Genomic DNA, 20,384 nt, shown 5'->3' on the forward strand with positions numbered 1-20,384 from the left:
CCCCGGAGGCAGAGAAAAACCCTGGGGCTGAGGGGCTCAGGACCCTACAGGAAGGGAGCCAGCAGTGCTGGTCAGGCCCCTGCCCACCCAGCCGCAGCCCCTTCCCGGAGCTGTTGCTCAACCTGGCAGGTGGCAGCTCTCAGTTCAACCAGTGAGGCCACTCTGGTGGGGCGGTGGCCTGGGGATTCCCGTGGGGCCCTGCTGTCGCTGTCCCGTGTGTCCTGGTGGGGAGGGGCTGCTCCCAGGAAGGGAGAGGCCGAGCCAGCTGCACCATGGGCTGGGGGTTAGGCTTAGGGCCTGCAGCCCCGCCCCCCCCACCAGCCCCTTGCTCTCTTTGGACACCACGCTGCAGTCCTTATGGAACCAGAATGGACGGGACGGCGGCTTGGCCTCGTCCAACACTGGCAGAGCCACGGCTCGCGCTCCCACTCTGCAGGGTCGGGGCTGGGCCTCCAGGGCAGGCTCCGGGGCCCTGGCACTGGGCTGGCCGGCGGGGAGGCGCCCGGGGGGGGGGGGCGCGGCGCGGGGGGCTCCAAGCAGGAGCCGCTTTCCTCGGGAGCCGGCAGCTTCCACTTCCCTGTCCCCGCCTCCTGGGGCCGCCCTGCTTGGGCGAATCAGAAGGCAGCGCGGAGATGGTCCCCTGCGGGAGGACAGCCGGGCCTCTGTGGGGTTAAGCGGACCCATCAGGAAGTGCACGGCTTTCCTCTGGCCCCACCCGCCCTCTGTCCCGGCAGCCCGGCAGTCCTGCCACACACTGAATCGGGCGGCCCAGGCTGACCGGTGTCCGGCTAGGTGGCCCAGGAGGACCCCGAGGTAGGCCGGCCTGGTGCCCTTGCTTCAGATGGTTGGGAAGCCGCTGTGGCCCAGCTCAGGCTTGGGGCAGGGAGCGGGGTCTGGAGTAAATACCCCAGGAGGGCATCAGGTGGCCTCGCTCTGCTGCCCTGTCCCCTTCACAGCCACCCGGTACCTGCTGGTCGTTTCACTGGAATTAGCAGCAGGGCATTGTCAGGTGTGGGACGCGTGGACATCAGGCTAGGAAGGCGGGGACCGGGCCAGACACTCCAAAGACCCCAAGTTGCTGGTGTTTTCATTCAATGCTTTGTCTGTTGCTGGGTGAGCGGGCTGACAGGGCAGCGCGAACCTGCCGCCAGCCGCGTCTCTAGGAGGGTGGCCCAGTCCCTTTGGGCTGGAAGCCGGTGTTTCCCACACAGGTCAAAGGCTCAGCCTGCGACGGCGGGGTCAGGGTCTCCGTCCCCACCGCTGGGAGGAGGCCACCACATGGCTGCTCCCGGCTCGGCCTGGCCCTGGAGAGAGTGGTTCCCCCACTGGTAGTGTAGAAGGGAATAGCGGCGGGCGGTTCCAGCGTAGGTGGTCCCCTGTCGGAGAGCTGGCCTGACAGTCCCCAAGAGTGCGGCCAAGAGCAGGCCTCGCCTGGGAGGCAGACAGGAGGAGCCTGGACGGCTGGTGTCCCAGAGGCTGGAGGAGGCACGGAGCTGCGTTCCAGGCCAGCCCCGGGCGACACAACCACCCCTCCCAGTGCGCCCGGGCCCCTGGCTCTCCCTCCACCGTGGGCCGTCCACAGTCATCCTTCCTGGAGGGCACCCTGTCACCGAGCCTGACCCGGAGCAGGCCGGCCCGGAAGCTGCTAGGTGACTGTTGCGTCACCAGCTGCGGAAGGAGAGGAGGAGATGGGAGTGGATGTGAGCAGGCACTGCCCCGCGAGGAAGGAGGCAGTCCCGCCAGCACAGCCTGGCACCTCGGGGGCTGGGGCTGGGATCCCTCCCCCGTGTGCCAGGGAGGTTGTGCTGGTAGGTGGCGCAAACAGCTCCGTGGGTAGGGGGCAGCCTCCCGCCTGCCCCGCAGCACTTTGGGGTGCTCTGGGGGGACAGGGCCAAAGGAGGTCCGTAGTGCAGGGGAGCGTGTTCTCCTAGATGCCACCTGACCCTGGAGCATCTCCACGCCGTTACCCATGCTTATTGGGGTGACCCAGGGAGAGAAAAAGCCCAGGGCGGCCAGAGGGGGGGGAGCAGGGCCGTGAAGGGCGATGCCGGGCGAGCCGATGGGAGGGAGCGGGGGCTTCTCCCTCTCTTGGTGGCCCCTCTCCTGGACGCCCCTGGGCTGGGTTCCTGGTCTGGCTCTGCCCAGAGCCCTGGCGGGCGAGGCACAGGCCTGACTCCCGGCAATGCCTGCTGCTCAGCCACGGCATCCCTCCCAGCCGCCTGCCCCGACTACGCCATGTCCGACTACGAGAACGAGGACGAGTGCTGGAGCGCCCTGGAGGGCTTCCGTGTGAAGCTCATCTCCATCATCGACCCCGCCCGCATCACGCCCTACCTGCGCCAGTGCAAGGTCCTGAACCCCGATGACGAAGAGCAGGTGCTCAGCGACCCCAGCCTGGTCATCCGCAAGCGAAAAGTGGGTCAGTGCCCATCCCCCACCCCGTCCCCCGGAGGCCCCCCGCCCCGTCTGCCCGCAGCTGTGGTGCTTCACACACAGCTGAGGCCCTGGGAGAGCCGTCCAGACCCCAGCCACTGCAGCCTCTTGGGGTTCTGCAGCCTTGCGTGCCCACACGTGTCCTCTGGGTCGCAGGTGTGCTCCTGGACATCCTGCAGCGGACTGGCCACAAGGGCTACGTGGCGTTCCTAGAGAGCCTGGAGCTCTACTACCCGCAGCTGTACAGGAAGGTCACGGGCAAAGAGCCCACCCGCGTCTTCTCCATGATCATCGGTGAGGAACGGGACACGGGCCTGGAGGCACAGGGCCCGGATGGAGGGGCGGGGGGTGGTGTGGGTTACAGCTGGCGGCCCCCTCCCCACCTGGCCCCCTCATGGATAAATCGCGTATGAAAGGAAGGGAGCGAGCCGTGTGTGGGAAGGCTGCCAGCTTTGGGCCCGGTCTGAGTGTCACTCCCATCCCGCTCTCCTCCTAACGCTCGTGGAGGGAGCAGAGGCTGGAGGAAAGGGGGACCCAAACTCCAGAGTGGGGAGCAGGTGGGAGGTGGGGATTCTTGGCTCAGAGCCCCTCCTGCCCAGAAGATCATGTGACCCCGCTAAAGCCATGCCCGAGAGGCCAGGCCTGCTCGCCCCAGCAGCCTGTGAGGCGGCCCCGAGGCGCGTCCCCTGCCTCTCAATCAGGATTAGACAAAGAGGGATGGATACCCAGGCCCTGGGCTGCCCTGCCCTGCCCTGCCCTGCCCCGGGAGTAGGGGGTGGCGACAGGGCTGGGAGGTGAGTTCACCTCCGGGACGGGGGGCAGCCTCAACTGGGAACTGACCCCTTGGCCGGGCTCCCCTGGAGCCGCTGGTCCTCAAGCGGAGGCCGGGGAGGGGCCAGGTGTACCATGCGTCATGTGACGCCCTCTTGGTTCGCAGACGCATCCGGGGAGTCGGGCCTGATGCAGCTGCTGATGAGCGAGGTGATGAAGCTGCAGAAGAAGGTGCAGGACCTGACGGCACGGCTGGGCTCCAAGGATGACCTCGTGAAGGAGCTGAGGGTGAAGGACAGCCTGCTGCGCCAGCACCGGGAGCGCGTGCAGAGGCTCAAGGAGGCCTGCGAGGTGGGCGGCCGCGAGCTCCAGCGCTGCAAGGACGAGAACTACGACCTGGCCCTGCGCCTGGCCCGGCAGAGCGAGGAGCGGGGCGCCGCGCTCATGCGCAACCGCGACCTGCAGCTGGAGGTGCCCTGCGCGGCGGGGCTCCTGGGGTGGCGGCGGGCGCCGGGGTCCTGGGCTGGTGCTGACAGCCGGTCCCGCAGATCGACAGGCTCAAGCACAGTCTCATGAAGGCAGAGGACGAGTGCTCGGTGGAGCGCAGGCACACGCTGAAGCTCAAGCACGCCATGGAGCAGCGGCCCAGCCACGAGCTGCTGTGGGAGCTGCAGCAGGAGAAGGCGCTGCTGCAGGCGCGGGTGCAGGAGCTGCAGGCCTCCGTCCAGGTGGGGCCCCGGGGGCCGAGCCGGCGGGGCGGGCGCCGGGGGGGCCGGCCTGGGCCTCCCAGCCCAGCTGTGCTGCCGCCCTCTCCCTTCGCACCCACAGGAGGGGAAGCCAGACCAGAGCAGCCCCTACATCCAGGTGCTGGAGGAGGATTGGCGGCAGGCGCAGAGGGACCTCCAGGAACAGACCGCCACCATCTTCTCCCTGCGCAAGGACCTGCGCCAGGCCGAGGCCCTGCGCGCCCGGGTACGCGGCGGGCAGGTGGGGGGTGCGCCCTGGGCCGACTGAGCGGGGCTCCACGTCCCTCCTGCCCCCCGCCTGGAGGCGAGGGCCGGCCTTCCGCCCCACCTGGCGCCCGTGCTCCCCGGGCACGTCGGGGCCCAGCTTCGGTCTGGAGCTCTGGGCCGGCGGGGCCACAGGCGGTTCAGCTGACTGCCGTCTCCCGCAGTGCACGGAGGAGAAGGAGATGTTCGAGCTGCAGTGCCTGGCCCTGCGGAAGGACTCCAGGATGTACAAGGACCGCATCGAGGCCATCCTGCAGCAGATGGAGGAGGTCGCCATCGAGCGGGACCAGGTAGGGGCCGCGCAGCCCTCCCCGGACGCAGTGGCCTCTCAGGGATGCAGTTGTCACGGTGGGTTTTCAGGGAGCACAGACAAAATCAGTTCATGCTCGTTTAGAAACGTGAACGCTAATGAGTTAATCCCCTTCCTCCACCTCTGCCCCACCTGCTGCCAGGAAGTCCACGCTCCACCTTCTGCTGTACCTGCCAGCCTTTTTTCAGCGTACTTGTAGTTTCATTTTTGTTTTATAAGAGTGGAAGCTTTCTGACTCGTTTTGCAAAGACTTCTTTCGCTTAAAATGCCACGGGCGCCTTGGCCGGCTGCACTCTTCTGGGTGGGGAGGCGGCGCCCCAGCGCAGGGCTGCACCTGCTTCTTCGTTTCCCATCACGTTCCTGTCACGGCTCGGGGTCGTTTCTGATCAGCTACAGCTGTCGCTTCAGTCACTTTCTGGAGAGTGATTGGCAGTCTGTATAGGAGCCTGAAGAGGTAGATTCCTTTTCCCCGGCAAACTCACTTAGAAAGCCCTCTCATGGGAATAACAGAAACGCAGGGAAAGCCCGGCAGATGCGTGCTTCCCTCAAGGCCGTGAGCAGCAGTGCGGTCTGGGGCAGCAGGTGTGAAATGGGCACAGCTCACCTGACAGGACAGCTCCTTCCCGGAGCTGCCCGAGCAGAGCCCCCCTCTGCCTCGTGCATGGCCAGCAGGGGCGCACAGCCTCCGGTGGCGCCCAGGGCAGGGACGCTGGTACCTGGCCGCCGAGGTGAGTGGCAGGGTTTTCTCTGGTGGGTCCCGAGTCGGAAGCTGGCACAGAAATTCAGGATGTCCTGTTACTAATCCAGCCCTGGCTGTCGGGGTCGATTGAGGCAGGGGTGTGTGCTAGCTCCTGGATCATTGCTGGACGCGAGGCTGGCTTCCTACAAGTGTGCCTCGCAGCCGCAGCCTCCTGGGCCTGTCACTGTGGGTCGTGGGCTGGCCTCCTGGGCTGACCTCAGTGCCCCCGCCATGGGGGACTGGCTTGATAAAGCGTGGGGTGTTCGTCTTAAAGAATGTTACATGGCTGTCGACAATCGTGTTCTTGGTATCAAGCTGCACCCAGGAAGTACGAAACGCACGTGTGGGCACGTGAACACGGCTGAATGTGCCCAGAGAGCAGGACTTGAAGACCCTGCAGGGTCAGCAGGGGCTATTCTCAGGGGTATTATCTTCTTTATATTTTCTGAGCTGTCCACACTTTCCATTCTGAGCCTGTATTGCATTTACAGTCCCCAAAACACGAGTGACATCCTCGGTTAAGAAAGGGGAAGAGGCCAGCGCTGGCCCCCGCCCCGTCCCCGGCCACGTTGCTGGAAATTATCCCAGGAGCACTGCTAGAAATAAGGCGGGCTGTGCTGAGAAGTGAGAGAGCCGGGAGGGGAAATGAAAGACCGGGGGGTTGCGGGGGGCAGGGAGACGGGCCGCGCCTGCCCTGCCCTGCGCTGCCCCACAGGCCATCGTGACGCGGGAGGAGCTGCACGCACAGCACGCCCGCAGCCTGCAGGACAAGGACGCGCTGCGGAAGCAGGTCCGCGAGCTGAGCGAGACGGCGGATGAGCTGCAGCTGCAGCTGTTCCAGCGCGAGGGCCAGCTGCTGGCGGCCGAGGGCCGCCTCCGGTGGCAGCAGCTGGACACGTCCGTCCTGGTGGGCCTCCCCCGGGGCCTTTACGGTGTCCCTCGGTCAGAGAGAGCCATGGCTCTGCCATGGTGGGGCTCTGGGGGTGCGGCCACATGGGGGCAGGTGTGTCCCTAGAGACTGCAGACCCCAGAGGAGGAGCCCCCAAGGGGCCTGGGCCTGGCCTGGCTCGGCCACAGCTCTGCCGCGGGCTCTGGCAGGTCCCCAGACGTTCCTGAGCCCCTCCCTCCTCTGTAAGGTTGCCCACCGAGCCCTCGTGGAGGCGGGCTGCAGAGCTGGCATAGCTCAGGGCCTGGCAGGGTGTGTGGGGGGGCGTTCTGGCCAGGGGCCAGGCCCAGCCATGGCCTGGAGGGTGGGCTGGCCTGGGACCCCACCCCGTGCCCTCGAGTGGCTCGGTCTCCCCGCAGCCTGCTGAGCGACCCCTCTTCTGTGACCACAGAGCTCCGACCTAGAGGACGGCTCACCGAGGAACTCCCAGGAGGTGAGTGTGACTCTGGGGACGGGCCCAGGGCCAGCCGCACCCCGGACTCCCGGCCACAGCCTCTGCCGGACCACAGTCCCACTGGGTCCCTCAGAAGCTCTGGGAGCTCAGCCCACCACCGGCCATCCTCCCAACGCCCGGCTGGGCAGCGTAGGTCCCTCCCTGAGAAGCCGGCACAGGGGGTGACGGCGGTGGGGAGCGCAGCAGTGGGTGGGCAGCGCTGAGGGTCAGGTCCTGTCCTGGCAGACTGGTGGTCTAACCAGTTGCCCTTCTCTCTTGGGAAGCTCTCGCTCCCCCAGGACCTAGAGGAGGACGCCCAGCTCTCAGACAAAGGTGAGGAGGCGAGCGGCCTGTCCCGGAGGATCTGGCTAAGGCCTCCTTCTGGCCGCAAGCGGGCACCCGTCCCGACCTTCAGCACGCACACCGCATGACGCCGGCACCTGGGGACACGTGCCCCAGCCCTGGCCCATAGACCTCCACAGCCCCACTTCACAGATGGGCACACTGAGGCCCAGAGGGATAAGCAACCCCCAAGGTTCCCCAGCCAGCAAACAAGAGCCCCATTGGAACCCGGGGCCCAGGCTTGCAGGTCCACATCCCACCTCCCACCTTGAGAACACGCCTGGCCATCGCAGCCCACTCAGGCCCCGGGATTGCAGAGTGGAGGCACCCCGCCCTCCAGAGCAGGGAGCTGGGGAGGTAGCCCCTGCCAGGAAGTGGAACAGAGCAGGGAAGGAGGGACAGCTCAGGGTGACTGGGGCCTTTAGGTGGCAGGGGCGGGATCCTTCTGCCTGCCTGGGCACAGGACGGCGAGTGGCAGGGAGATGGCCCAGCGGGGATGACAAGGGGCTGGCTCTGAAGGTGGGTGTCAGACGGGAGTTTGGGAGGATGGGTGGTGGCGGGGGGGCGCCACCGCAGAGGTAGTGCGTGAAGCCAGATGGACTTCCTCAGCGTCAGGCCTGACCCCAGCTTCTTGAGGGGCGCTGAAAGAGGAAGAGGCAGCAAATGGAGAAGTAAGTGGTTGGTCTCTCTGCTGCTGCCCAAAGACATGAACTTGAGGCCAGTGAGCCCCCACGTGGGGACAAGCGGGCAGGACCCGCAGGCAGTCAACGGGAGGGGAAGGCTGTTGGCCCAGCCGTCCTGGGAGCCCCAACCCAGGGCTGATGTGGCCCCTTGCGGGAGGTGGCGCAGGCTTCAAGGTCAGAGGCCAAGGAGGAGGGGAAGACCTGGGCCTGGGCCTTTCCCACCACAATGTCCCCAAGACCTGGAAGCCACAGTCGCCCATCGTGGACAGTTTAGGGGAGCCAGCCCATCCGAGCACTTTTCCTGTGGGTCCTGAGCCCTGGGCCCATCCAGGCCCTGGCAGATGTGGAGGGAGCCCAGCAGCCTGCAGTGTTCTGCTCCCAACGCTGCAGTGCCCCAGCCCTGGCCCCTGCCCAGGGACGAGGCGCAGCATCTGCTCCGGGAGCCGGGAGTGGGAAGTGAGGTCTCTGAGCCCCAGTCCCCATGTCTATACAATGGGAATGCTTGGGGGGTCCAATAAGGACCCAGAAGGTGGCACAGGACTGGCCCGGGCTAGGGGGTAGAAGTGCTGGCGAGCGCGATCCTGGCAGGCAGGCAGGACCAAAAGGTACAACCTCCCTTGCAGGTGGCCCGGCCATCGGGGAGAGCCCTGAGCAGCCCTTTGTGGCTCTGCAGAAGGAGCGGCTCTCACTGACCCCCAAGGTAAGGCTGCCTGGGGTCCCTGGAGCCCTGAGAGGCCCCTGGTGTGGGTCTCAGTGTGAATGATAACGAACGAACGGGGAGAGTGGTTCCTCTACCTGGACGCCTGGGGGGTGATCACAAGGTCTCTGCCCATGGGCTCCTGGGGTGTGGGTTTTGGAATGTGAAGCTGAGCCCCCTCCCTTCTTGGACGAAGCAGCGGGAGAGGGGGCAGGGAGCGGACCCATCTTCTGGATGGGGCGCAGCGTTAACCTGAGTGGGAACTCGGCCTCACTGTCCACTGCACGGAGCCCGACGGCAAGGGGGCCGCACCGGACACTGTAGTAGAAGGAACACTGGCCTGGAGCCCATCCCTGCTGGCTGTGCGTGCGTCCCAGGCCAGTCCTGTCATCCGAGAGAAAGCGCGTCCCGCCCGCCCGGCCCCCCGTGCGCAGCCCCAGGGGCGGGGGTGGGGCCCACGCGGGCGCTGGCCGGAGCCTGAGCCTCGCCCCTCCAGCAGGACGCAGGCCTGAGCGGCGGGGAGCCCCCCGAGAAGGAGAAGGGGCGGCGGCGTCTCAAGGAGAGCTTCGAGAACTACCGGAGGTGGGCCCGCGTGGGCGGAGGGCGAGGGGGGCTAGGGAGCGGTGGCCCCGCGCACACCTGCGCCCACCTGCGCCGCCTGGGTCTCCCGCAGGAAGCGGGCCCTCAGGAAGATGCAGCACGGCGCGAGGCAGGGGGAGGTGGACTGGGAGAATACCACGGGCAGCGACAACACCGACACCGAGGGCTCCTAGCCGGCCCCTCCGTCCAGCCGCCCGTCGTGGGAGGAGGACACGGCGCCACCTGGGAGCTGCCTCGCTAGGCCGCCTCTTCCTTGGCGAGCACAGGCTTGTTCTATCTCTGTGTGATGCACGCGCGTGCTGCAGTGTTAAAAATGCATCCCCGTCAATAAACGACCGCAGTCCGGACACCACCGCCTCCGACGGTCTTGCTGCCGCGCGCACCCTCCGACCCCGCGCCGGCCAGCGCGCAACGCCTGCCGCCAGGGGGTAGCCGAGCGCGGCCCGCCGCCCGGACGGAAGCCGAGCAGGGCCGCTTCCATCGCGCGCCCGCTTCCGAGACGGCGCGGTGTGGCCTCCGCGGGGCGGGGCGGTCTCGGCTGCGCGGGGCGGCTGGCGGGCGGCATGGCGCGGGCGGCGCTGGGCCTCTTGCCGATACTGTTGAGCTGCGCGCGGCCCCGGGGGCCCGGCCTGAGGTGGCTGTGGGGGCGCGGGGCCCGCCTGGAGGCCGCGGAGAGAAGGCGGGCCTGGGGTTGGGGCTGGCGGCGCTTGAGCTCCGAGCCAGGACCCAGGCCGGCGCACTACCAGCTCGTCTACACCTGCAAGGTGGGCACGTGGCGGGGGCGGGGCCGGGGCCGGGCCCGGGCCCACACCTGCGCCTGGCGCAGGACGGCGCTGCGGGACGGCGAGGAAGTGTGAGGTTGTCCTCAGGGGGCGGGGCCTTCCAGGAGAGGGGTGGGACTATCACTCGGAGGGCGTATCCTTCTGGGAGAGGGCGGGGGGCATGCGGGGGTGTGGCTAACCCGGGGGGCGGGGCCTTCCAGGAGTGGTGGGGGTATCACGGGGGGGAGGGGGCGGGTCCTTCTGGGAAGGGCGGGGCGGGAGCAGGGCTTCACCTCCTAGTCTCCACCAGGTCTGTGGGACCAGGTCCTCCAAGCACATCTCCAAGCTCGCCTATCACCAGGGTGTGGTCATTGTGACCTGCCCCGGCTGCCAGAACCACCACATCATCGCCGACAACCTGGGCTGGTTCTCGGACCTGTACGGGAAGAGGTGAGGCCACCCGGGAAGGGTTGGGGACAGAGGTCTATATTCCAGTGCTGGCCTGGTCCGTCCTGAGTCTGGAGCCCCAGCCAACCTCCCTGGGGCACCGTCCTTCTAGTGAGGATTACAGAGCCCACATCTCCAGCCCAGCTTCCTTATCAATACAAGAGATGTAGTTAAATTTGAAATTCAGGTAAAACACAAGTAACTTTTTAGTAAAAGTATGCTCGAGATTGGAACATGTTTTGATTTGCTAAATCTTCCACCCTAGATCAGCTCCTTCAGCCTGGTTCACTGCCTGACTTCTGCCCTCACTGACAGCCTGTGGGGGCAGGTAGGACCTGGTTACATGTCAGGGCCGCGGGCCGACCCTAAAATGAGGGCGTCAGACTAGGCTGACTCTTAAAGGCAACAAATTGCCTTTCACCCTGTGGTTCCTTCACCCTACTAGGCGCTCCTTCCTGAGTGCCCGCTGTGGGCAGGGATCCTAGCATGCACTGAGTGCCCGCTGTGGGCAGGGGCCCTAGCATGCAGAGTGCCCACTGTGGGGCAGGGATCCTGGCATGCACTGAGTGCCCGCTGTGGGGCAGGGATCCTGGCATGCACTGAGTGCCCGCTGTGGGCAGGGATCCTGGCATGCAGCTTTCTTGTCCTCTGCTGACACCGGTTGGTTGACTGCACCAGACTTGGGGGGGTGTGTGAGGTGGAGTGGTCAGGGCCCTGGGGCTGCAGGGTCAGCCTCACCACCTTGTGGAGAGCAGTGGGGGGGGCAGTGGTCAGGAGCCTCCTGGCTGCATGGCCCCGATGCCACACCAGCACAGGGACTCATGTGCTCGAGCCTGGCCTGGGGTGCTCTCGAGGGACCAAGATGCGGGACAGTTTCGGGGCCTGGAGTGTCACGGCACCTCCGTCTTTCTCAGGAATATTGAAGAAATCCTGGCGGCCAGAGGGGAGAAGGTACGCCGAGTGGCTGGCGAGGGGGCCCTGGAGCTCGTTTTAGAGGCTGCGGGGCCCCCCAAATCCACCACTGCTATGGAAGGGGCTGAGGACCAGGATCCCACGCACCCTGGCAACAAAGAGGCCAGCTGACCCGCCTTGTGCCTCCAAGGATGCTCCGGCCCTGAGCCACGCTGGACTTGCCTGTTTCTATCAATAAACCAACATCACTTGCAGATGCCGGGACCTGGGGCTCTCCTGTCATCCCTGGTTCTGGAGTCAGAATGACTCACAAGAAGCCCCTGCAGGCTGCAGGCCAGGGCCTCCTGTGGCTGCTGGCCACGTCTGAGTGGGAAGGGGCTGGATGTGGAGTCTGAGCCCCTCCTGGCTGTGGCTGTGTGGCCTTGGGCAGGTCACTTTGCCCCTCTGAGCCTTCGTCTTCCTGTCTGCAGATGAAGATGCCCACGGTGCCACCTCGTCAGGAGTATAAGTGGAAAGATGGGACTCAGGACGGGCACGGGGTGGCTCAGCCCTGCCACGCCCCCAAGTGTCAGGACCCCAATTTTTTTTTGTTTTTTTTTTTGCTATGCCACATGGCATGTGGGATCTTAGTTCCCCAACCAGGGATCAAAACCGTGACCCCTGCGCTGGAAGCGGGGAGTCTTGACCACTGACGGTCAGGGAAGTCCCAGGGCCCCGATCTCGATGGCCCATTAGCCACTGTTCTTCCTGGGAGTGGGGTCAGCACCCCCAAGCCCCACCAGGGGTCCTGTCCCTCTGGCCAGACACAAGGAGGCCCCGTAGATCCTTCTGTGCCGCCTGCCGTCTCCTCGACGCCCCCTGGATGGCACTGGTGAGCCGGTGCCAACCTCAGCCCTGACCCTTGGCCACTGGCCAAGCCAAGTCAGCAGGCGGGGCTGCTCACCGTGGCTGCAGGCGGGCCAGGCGGAGTGGGAGCTGGGCTGCTGTGGGCCTGGCGGTGGGCCGCCTGCCCCACGGAGTGTCCCCCTCCCCGGGGCTGTGCAGTCTGTCTCCCAACCTCGTTTGCCCGCCTTCTCAGGATGTTCCTGTGTTTATGAAAGCATGTTCGTTTCCAAAAGCGTTCTGGGCTGTGTGACCTTCAACATTGATCACCGGCCACGATCTCGCAGGATCCCCGCAGGATCCGAGCTCCTGACGGCCGCCCCTGTCAGCACGGGCCTCGGCACTGCTCTCCAGGCGCCGGCAGCTCGTGCTCCGACTCGAATACCCCCCGTGCTTCCTGTGGTGAACAACCCCGTTATCCTGCCCAGAGCCTCCTGGGACATTTGCGGAGTCAGTCATGGCGGACGAGCCAGCCCCGGGCGTGCTCCTCCACGGAGGCCCCGAGGGACCCGCTGGCCTTGAAACGCCAGAGCAGCGGGGCCTCGTTGCCGCCACAGGGTTGGAACCGGGTGTGGGGCGGCCCAGGGAGCTGGCCGGACGCTGAGAACGCAGAGCGGGGACCCAGGAGGGCCACGCAGGCCACGCCCTCCTTCCATGGGCGGTCTGGACATGGCTGCTCGCCACATCTTTTTATTGTCTGCTTTCTGACGTTTTGACATCTGGGCCCTCTGACCCTGGAGAGCTGGTCAGTTCCTGGACACGGCAGGGCGAGTGCACCAGGGCAGGTTCCGGACGGCTCGGGCAGCCCCTCCACCCAGAGCCACTGAAGACCTTCTCACCGGCCGAGCAGGCCTGCTGGCCCTGCCTCACTGTTTCTTCCCACAGAAACCACAGGAAAGGCTCCGGCCCATCCTCCCCTGCCTCCTGACCAACCCTGGTGCCTCCCCGTGTGGCCCCCGCCCAGCCGCCGTCCATCTCCAGTCCCTTCTCAAGGTGCCCCTGGCTCTTTCCACCCCCGCCCCAACCATCTTCCATCCCTCGTTCCTGGCCAGGACCCTCTCCAAATGGTCAGATTAGGGTATCTGGGCCAACCTCCTGTGATCCTGTGACAGCACATCCCCAAGTGTAGTCTTCTGAGGACAGCTTGATGGGCAATGCCGGGTTCCAGGACATCAAACAAACTTCTTCCTGCAGGACTTCTCAGAGCCTTTAGCATCCTGGCCTGGCTGTGAGCCGCTGAGAGGCACGGTGCCCCGCGATATTTCCCGGAGCACTGAGAACTCTCCGTGGTGGGGGGTTGGGGGCTCTACCCTTCCCCGTATGGGCCTTGTTCTCAACCACCCTCCCTTTTCTTTACCTCACCCAAGAGAGGCTGCAGGATGGCAGGCTCGGTAGGGAGGCCTGGGGTTCCTTGTGCCCCGCTGGGGGCTGCCCCACACTGCACTCCACGCCTTCCAGCAGCCTCGTCTCGGCACCAGAGCTCCTCTGGGAGGGGAACGTGGGGCTCAGGGCTGAGGCGTGGGCTTTGGAGGACACCTGGGCTCCTACGCCAGCACCCTCACCAGCTGTGTGTCCCTGGGATTGCCGCTTCGCCCCTCTGAGCCCGAGCCCCGCCCCCCGAGCCCGTGGGCGGGGTGGGCGGGGGCAGGGCCAGCCTGGGGGGCAGGAGGGCGCTGCTCCGGCCCCAGGCCCTGGCTCGGTGCAGGCTTGCTCACCCAGGTGGAGGAGTCACTGGGCCTCTGAAAGCACCAGCACCTGTGCCGCCCTCATCCTGACACGACAGCTTTCTCTTGGCAGACTTTATTGTTTTCAGGAAAAACAGAACAAATGTACCTCTTGGGTTGGAAAGGACCCCTTGACAACATGGCAAACACACGTGTGAGCAATAAATACGCACGTACATTGGGGTGTGTGGGGCGGCCAAGCAGGAGCCTGTGCTCTGACCTCTGACCCCACACCTGCTGCCCTACCCTCGCCCTCGGGGGCCCCTCCGCCCAGAGCGCCCCGGGCTGTACTGGGCTGTACTGTACCGAGGGGCGGGGGCCCGGCGGCCTCCCCAAGCTCAGAGGGCGGGACCTGGGGCTGGGTGAGGCGCCACGCAAGAGGAGGGCGGCCTGGGGGCCGTGGGGCTGCGGCTCGACCCAGGGACGCTCCAGGAGAGCTGGAGGTGGGCCCTACAGGAGGCGGGCTGAGAGGGGGGAGTCTGGGCGAGGGCGCCGGCCGCGGTCTCCCCAGAGGCCTGTCTCCTGCCCAATCCCGAGGGCCGACTCACCCCACGGGAGAAGGCATCGTGATGTCATCTCGCCCCACGGTGGGGTTGAGGGCTGGGTGCTCACCACGGCCACAGAGCTGGAGCCCTCACACCTGCCGCCTACCCTGGCATGGTCAGGGTGCAGACCCCTACCAGCTGGTGTTCCCAGAACCGGGCCGGCTCAGTTCCTGGGCTCCTGGGCTTGGAGCTGAGGAATGTGGAGCTCACCCCCTTCCCTCCCCGCCCTGCCGGCTCAGGAGCACGTGCCTGGTGGGGCTGGGGACCCCACGTACGAGCCACTGCCTCCACTGCCTGGCAGGCTACAGGCTTCCTGGGACTGGCCTCCTCCTCCAGGCCGGGTAGGAGGGAGGGGAGAGGGGCTGGGAGGGGGCCCTTCCTAGGGGTGAGGCCGGCTTCAGGAGGACAGAAACGCCCGTGCCGCTGGTGGCCACAGAGAAGAGGCTTCAGAGACACCTTTGGGGGTTGGGGGTCAGCGGAGTTTTCACATTTGGCCGGGCGGGGGGCAGGGCGGGAGCGTGGAGGTCTGGACAGCACCGGGCTTTGGGGCCGACATGCTGAAGGCCCGGCCTGGGGCAGGGGCGGGGCGGGGCGGGGCAGGCCTGCAGGAAGCTGCGTACGTACGTACTGTACCGAGAGGGGCCGGCGCAGGACAGGAGTGGGCCCTGGCCCGAGCCTGCTGCCCTGGGGAGGGGACGCCACGGGGGCCGCGTGCCCAGCGTCCGGCTCAGTGAGATGGGCTGGGTGGCTCAGAGCCTGCCCTCAGCTGTGGTCTCGGGAGGATTTGGCTTCACGGGGGGTGCTGTGGGCATCCTGGACATTTGTGAGCTCCCCCGGGCCGCCGCCCCGGTCCAGGAGCGGGGGTGGGGCGGGCCCGGCTGCGGGTGCGAGGCCTTAGCTGGCGCCGGGCTGGCACTGCTGCCGGGGCTCGGGGGGTCCGCCCACCTCCTGCTCCGGGCTCCCAGCGAGGTCCACCCGCTGCTCGTCCATCCGCTTGGCCTGGACCCTCTGGATGAGGCTGAAGAAGTCCTCGTCGGGCATGGTGGGGCCCCGGGGCAGCACGTCCGGTGGCGGGCAGCGCTGGTCGTCGATCCTGGAGGACTGGGCAGACATGGACACGCGGGTCGGCGGCCTCGTTTCCCAGGCCTTGGAGGGCCCGGCCCCAGCGCCTGGGCCCGGCTCGCAGAGGCCCCAGGGACAACTCGGCAGCAGTACCAGCTCAGGAGGGCCTCCCTGGGAATCAGCTCCAGGGCACAGCTGGGAGCCCTGACCCCGAGAACGGCCGACCCGGCGGGCGAGCTGCTGTGGGAGCCTCCCAGGCCTGCTCTTAAGGCCGCCAGACCGTGGTGTGTTCACGAGCCCCGGGGACAGGACGGGGCTGCAGCTCCCGGAGCTGGCGGTGCCGAGCCCCCCAGGGCCCCCTCGGGTCAGGGGGCCGGGAGCCGACATAGCCTGTGGGGCGTGCGTGCGTGTGGGCGGGGCTTCTCGCAGGGGCTGCTTTTGAGGCTCCTTGGACTCGCCCAGAGCTGCACTTTTCTTCTCCTCCGTGGGAAGGAATGTCACATCTGGAAACCTTCCAGCTTCCTGCACTGGTGGGGGGGGGGGCTATGAAGCTGCCCCCTCCCCAGCCATTTCACTGAGGGTTTCCTGACCCTGAAACTCCACCTGCAGTTCTGCCCCGCCCAGACTGGTGGGCGGCTGCACCCCATGGTGTCGACTAGACCCCTCCTGCCCTCTGCACTCTGGGGGTGCCGCCTGGCTCTCGGTTTTCTCCATCCGAATGTGGAAGGCTGGAGGAATACCCGGTGGCGCGCCCGGCTCCAGGCTCCTGCACTGTAGGGAGGGGCCAGCCTGAGGATGTCCTGGGGTGACCTACTCAGGGGGTCCAGGAGGAGGCCCATGGGTCTGAGCACCCACAGGCACTCAGAGACACTGGCTGAGCCAGCCTGGGGTCCAGTCCCGCGTGACACACCCTGAGACGGAGGGCCCAGGCCCTGCGTGGAGCCTCCCGGGGAGGGGCCCTGAGCTGACCGGGGCCGAGGGGCCTGGGGGGCAGGCGGGAGGAGGGTGGCGGAGCCCACCTGGCACTTGATAAGCATGTTGAAGAACTCGTCCCCCGGCTCCTGGGGGTCCCCGTCACCACGCAGGTGGCCCAGATTGTTATGGGTGATACGCAGCCCGGGCAGGCTGCCCACGCTGGCCCGCTGGTCGTCCAGGCGGCGGCTCTGGGAGCTGGCGATGAGGTCAAAGAACTCCTCGGTCTGGGGGGAGGCCGTCAGCGAGGGCTGGCCTGCGGGGCACAGGGGGTCAGGCCCGGGGAGGCAGGGACCTAGCCCGCTGTGCCCCCAGAGCCCCCAGCAGCCTCTCTGCCGACCCCAAACCCCAGCTGCTCTCCGCCGCTCCTGCCGTGGGCCCGATGCCCGCCTTGAGGGCCTCCAGGGGGTGACAGAGCAGAGAGCCTGGCTTCCCACACCCGCTCCGAGACCGCTGCGCCCCGACACGGTGTGTTCCGGAGGGTGGGATGATTACACGTTTTCCGGGACGCAGCTTTGGGCAAGGTGGGGACATGGGGCTCACGGTGACAGGGGGCACGCCCCGCCCTCGGAACACTGCAGCGGAGGGAGGGGACCGGCGCCGGCCCCCGCGGGCTCACCAATCCTCTCCTCCAGGGTGGGGGCGGCCGTGGCTTCAGCGGCTGCGGGCTGACCCTCCTCCAGGGGACAGCGCTGGTCGTCCATGCGGCTGCTCTGGAACTTGCTCAGCAGGTCAAAGAAGCACTCCTCGTCGGAGGAGGGGGCCCGGGGGATGCTCTGGGGGGCGGGACGGGCAGTCAGTGCTGGCTCTAGGCCAGCCACAGGTGGCCCTGCTGTGGTCACCAGCCCCTCACAGACCCCCGGACACAGCCAAGTGCTGCTCGGCTTGGGCCCCTCCCGCTCCCAGCACCACCACTGCCCCCGCTTCTCTCCTCCCTGGTGCCCCCCGGGGGCCCCTACTGGGCCCTTGTGTCAGCCGCCTGCAGTGAGTGCCACCCATGCCTGTGCACCTCCGGAGCCCCAGCACCCAGCACAGCGCTCACCAGTGTCTGCTAAACAAGTAAACGAGTGAGTGAGGGACTAGCCCCTTGGCAGCCCGTGATGCACGCTGGAAGTGGCGGTGCCAGGGCCCTGGCAGCGGTGATGCTGGACCCAGTTGTGCCGGCCATGTCAGGCCACACCACCAAAGGCAAGGAGCCCGAACTGGGGAAGGCGAGGGCTTCTGTGTTCCCAGTCCCACCCCTTGTGGGGTTTGGACAGTTTTATAAGGTCCCCAGAGAACAGCAGATGTGCGCGGGCCACGCTAGAGACAGTGCTCTCATCCCCCAGCCCCTCCCTCCGCGTGCTGGCTGAGGCGGGAGTGTGGTGGGCCAGGGTCTGCTCTGGGTGGCTGGGGAGAGCCAGGACGCCAGGCTGGGGGCCCTGGGTTGGTGGTTGGACCACAGGGGCTCTGGAAGATGCCCTCAGTGAGCATAAGTGTGCAGCCTGGGGGCTTCCCTGGTGGCGCAGTGGTTGAGAATCCGCCTGCCAGTGCAGGGGACGCGGGTTTGAGCCCTGGTCCGGGAAGATCCCACATGCCACGGAGCAACTAAGCCCGTGCACCACAACTATTGAGCCTGTGCTCTAGAGCCCGCAAGCCACAGCTGCTGAGCCACAACTACTGAGCCCACGAGCCACAAGTACTGAAGCCCGCGTGCCTAGAGCCCGTGCTCTGCAACAAGAGTAGCCACCTCAATGAGAAGCCCGCACACCACAGCGAAGAGTAACCCCCACTCGCCGCAACCGGAGAAAGCCCACGCGCAGCAACGAAGACCCAACACAGCCAAAAAAATAAAATAAAATAAATTAAAAAAGAAAAAGTTACATTAAGTGGGCAGCCTGGGCAACGGGGAGGGCTGACCTTGGGCTAAACCAGCTGACCCAGGCAAGTCCCACTGCTGGGTCAGAATGGGGGGAGGGGCCGCAGTTCTGAGGCAGTGGGTGCGATAGGGTGAGACCAGGTCCCTGGGTCAGGCTGAGTCCCAACGGGCAGGGTGGCCTCAGTTCACACCTCCATGGAGGGCGTGGTCTCTCAGGGGCTGCCCAGAGGGCAGGACCAGAGCAGCCCACCCCCAGCGCCAGCCTCACCAAGCCTGGTCCAGGGCCCTGCGGGCTGACGGCTGGATGGAGAGGCTTCCAGGGGACACTCTGGGCGCTAATCGGCACCCCACTCCCTCCCCCGCCAGAAGCTGGCCCCCCCTGCCCAGCCCTGGCCCGTGCACCTCCTGGCTGGCTGGCTGGCGGCCGCCTCGTCGCTCAGAGCCCTGCCTGAAATGCGTGACCCCAGAGCTCCCGACGACCCAACACCAGCCCGTTTCACAGAGGAGACTGGGGCCCTGGAAGCTGGCCCCGCCTGGGCTCCCAGAGCACAGTGAGGGCCGCTTCGAGCTGCGCTCAGGCCCTGGGGCAGTGAGGCGTCCGAAGGCCGGGAGGACCCGCTGGCCGACGTGGGCAGGGAGGGGCAGCCGAGCGGGTGGTCCCACCGACCTGTGCCGGCAGGTGGCAGCTCGGAGGAGACCCCACCGGGCTCAGGCTCTTGGGTCGCACCTCCCCACCCCCTGCCTGGCCAGGGCGGGCCCAGAGCCAAGGCCGGAGCCGGGGGGGTTCAAAATCCACCCCTGAGGGCTCTGCTCTCCTGTGGTGCCCAGGAAACCTGGAGGGAAGGGAGAGCCGGTGCTCAGGGGCTCATAGGGGCCTTGGCCAGGGGGCTGCACCTAGTCCGGGCCTCCTGGGGACCTGCAGGCCCGGCAGAGTGGCTGGGGACCAGCGTCAAGGTGGGGTCTACGGAGAGGTGCCCCCCCCAAGCGCTCGTGGGCTCTGCTCACAGGCTGGGGGCCCCCGGCTCCGCCAGGTGTGGGGTGAGCACAGCATCTGGCCCACTGCAGGGGGAGCTGTTGCTCCCGCCCCAGCCCAGCATCCGGCCCCAGCTGGGATCTCCCAGGTGAACCATGGGCCAGGTGAATGGAGCCAGGCCCCTCCCAGGAAAGGTGTGACCCGGGGGTCCCACTTCACTGGGCACACGTGTCCCCAACACTCCTCCAGCCTCCCCTGGGCTGCAACTTGGGCTCAAGAGAGGCACCTGAAGGAGAGGGGGGTTTGCTGTAGGCCTCTCACGGCGCTATCACCACCGTGGCCAGGGCTGGGCTGAGGGCCCCGCCACGGTCGTCCAGACAGGCTCCCGAGGCACTGCGCCACAGCCACCCCAGCCTGAGACCTGGGACTGGCCCGGGGCCTGGCAGCTCTCACCCTCCCCGAGCCCGGGGCCACCTGTGAAGGGTGGGCGCCCCCTCATGCAGGGCACTGCTGGCCTGGGACCACAGGCACAGGGGGAGGCCCACGCCCCTCGCTCAGGACACCGGCCTGAATCCCAGGAGGACACGTTCAGGGGACCTGGAGGCCACCCCATGCTCCCGCCCCCTCCTCTGCCGGACTCGGGCTCCCTCCGCCCGGAGGTCAGAACTCCCTGAGGCTCACTCCAGCCCCACCGCAGAGGTTTCAGCCCATCTTCTCCCCGGGAAGAAGGAGCCAGCCCTGGTCGTGCAAACTCTCCCCTCCAGCCGGCCTGGCCAGTTCCCCAGGGCTGCAGCTGCCCTGGCTCCCGAGCTGCCCAGGACGGGGACGTCCGAAGGCAGGTGAGTGCGGGTCCACACACGGGACTCACCCCCACTGAACTGGCCCGGGGGAGGCTGCCGGGAAGCGGACCGCTTGCCCGCCGGCTGACCACCCACCCGCCCCGGCCCCCCAGGAGGAGCGCTCTGCCGCCTAAGTCCAGCTCCGACAGGCCGTGAGCCTCCAGCTGTGTTAGGGACCCCCCACCCACGCGGATCCACAGCCCTGTCCGCCAGCAGCCAAGTGCCTTTGGGTGCTGGGCCACGTGGAGCCCAGGCAGGACGCCGAGGCCCCTGTGCCACTGCCCTGCCTACAGTGCCCAGTGCTGCCTCACCGCAGAGACCCACTGGCTCTGTTAGCTTGATGCTTAGATAGGACCCAGGGTGAGGGCCCCGCCCCGTCCCCGCCCACCCGCGCACGCACGCACGCACGCACACGCACGCGCACACACTCCGTAAACACTCGGAG

General features: G+C 67.0%; 3 protein-coding genes across 13 annotated transcripts in view; 2 read left to right on the forward strand and 1 right to left on the reverse strand.

Annotated features, from left to right (window-relative positions):
* Nucleotides 1-468: 468 nt before the first annotated feature.
* Nucleotides 469-9,347, forward strand: CARD9 (caspase recruitment domain family member 9). 7 transcript variants are annotated; one of them, XR_009541424.1, is made up of 13 exons: nt 469-1,808; nt 2,216-2,419; nt 2,590-2,727; nt 3,371-3,675; nt 3,753-3,932; nt 4,033-4,176; nt 4,379-4,504; nt 5,979-6,170; nt 6,601-6,642; nt 6,927-6,975; nt 8,291-8,367; nt 8,564-8,946; nt 9,038-9,100. XR_009541424.1 is itself a non-coding variant. In XM_060153767.1 (13 exons), the coding sequence occupies exons 2-13, from the start codon at nt 2,236-2,238 to the stop codon at nt 9,135-9,137; spliced, it is 1,623 nt and encodes a 540-aa protein (XP_060009750.1). In that variant the 5' UTR covers nt 469-1,808; nt 2,216-2,235; the 3' UTR covers nt 9,138-9,347. The 7 variants fall into 7 exon arrangements, 6 of the variants coding, with proteins under 6 accessions (XP_060009750.1, XP_060009751.1, XP_060009747.1 ...); XM_060153767.1 differs by having other exon boundaries at nt 8,861-8,946; nt 9,038-9,347; XM_060153768.1 differs by having other exon boundaries at nt 8,864-8,946; nt 9,038-9,347.
* A 151-nt stretch (nt 9,348-9,498) lies between these two features.
* On the forward strand, nt 9,499-13,890 carry DNLZ (DNL-type zinc finger). 2 transcript variants are annotated; one of them, XM_060153771.1, is made up of 4 exons: nt 9,499-9,728; nt 10,036-10,175; nt 11,087-11,123; nt 11,340-13,890. In XM_060153771.1, the coding sequence occupies exons 1-4, from the start codon at nt 9,528-9,530 to the stop codon at nt 11,388-11,390; spliced, it is 429 nt and encodes a 142-aa protein (XP_060009754.1). In that variant the 5' UTR covers nt 9,499-9,527; the 3' UTR covers nt 11,391-13,890. The 2 variants fall into 2 exon arrangements, with proteins under 2 accessions (XP_060009754.1, XP_060009753.1); XM_060153770.1 differs by lacking the exon at nt 11,340-13,890 and having other exon boundaries at nt 11,087-11,338.
* The window catches only part of GPSM1 (G protein signaling modulator 1), a 30,502-nt gene continuing 23,868 nt past the window's right edge, over nt 13,751-20,384 (reverse strand). For 2 of the 4 annotated variants that reach the window (XM_060153762.1, XM_060153763.1), the window contains exons 12-14: nt 16,889-17,045; nt 16,317-16,525; nt 13,751-15,336 (exon numbers count right to left, since the gene is read on the reverse strand). In XM_060153762.1, the coding sequence (XP_060009745.1) occupies nt 15,130-15,336; nt 16,317-16,525; nt 16,889-17,045 (573 nt within the window). In that variant the 3' untranslated portion in view covers nt 13,751-15,129. Of the gene's footprint in view, nt 15,820-16,316; nt 16,526-16,888; nt 17,046-20,384 lie in introns of all 4 variants that reach the window. The other 2 variants (XM_060153760.1, XM_060153761.1) reach the window with 1 other exon arrangement.

This window comes from Lagenorhynchus albirostris, chromosome 7 (assembly GCF_949774975.1).
Source record: "Lagenorhynchus albirostris chromosome 7, mLagAlb1.1, whole genome shotgun sequence".
NCBI classification, from domain to species: domain Eukaryota; kingdom Metazoa; phylum Chordata; class Mammalia; order Artiodactyla; family Delphinidae; genus Lagenorhynchus; species Lagenorhynchus albirostris.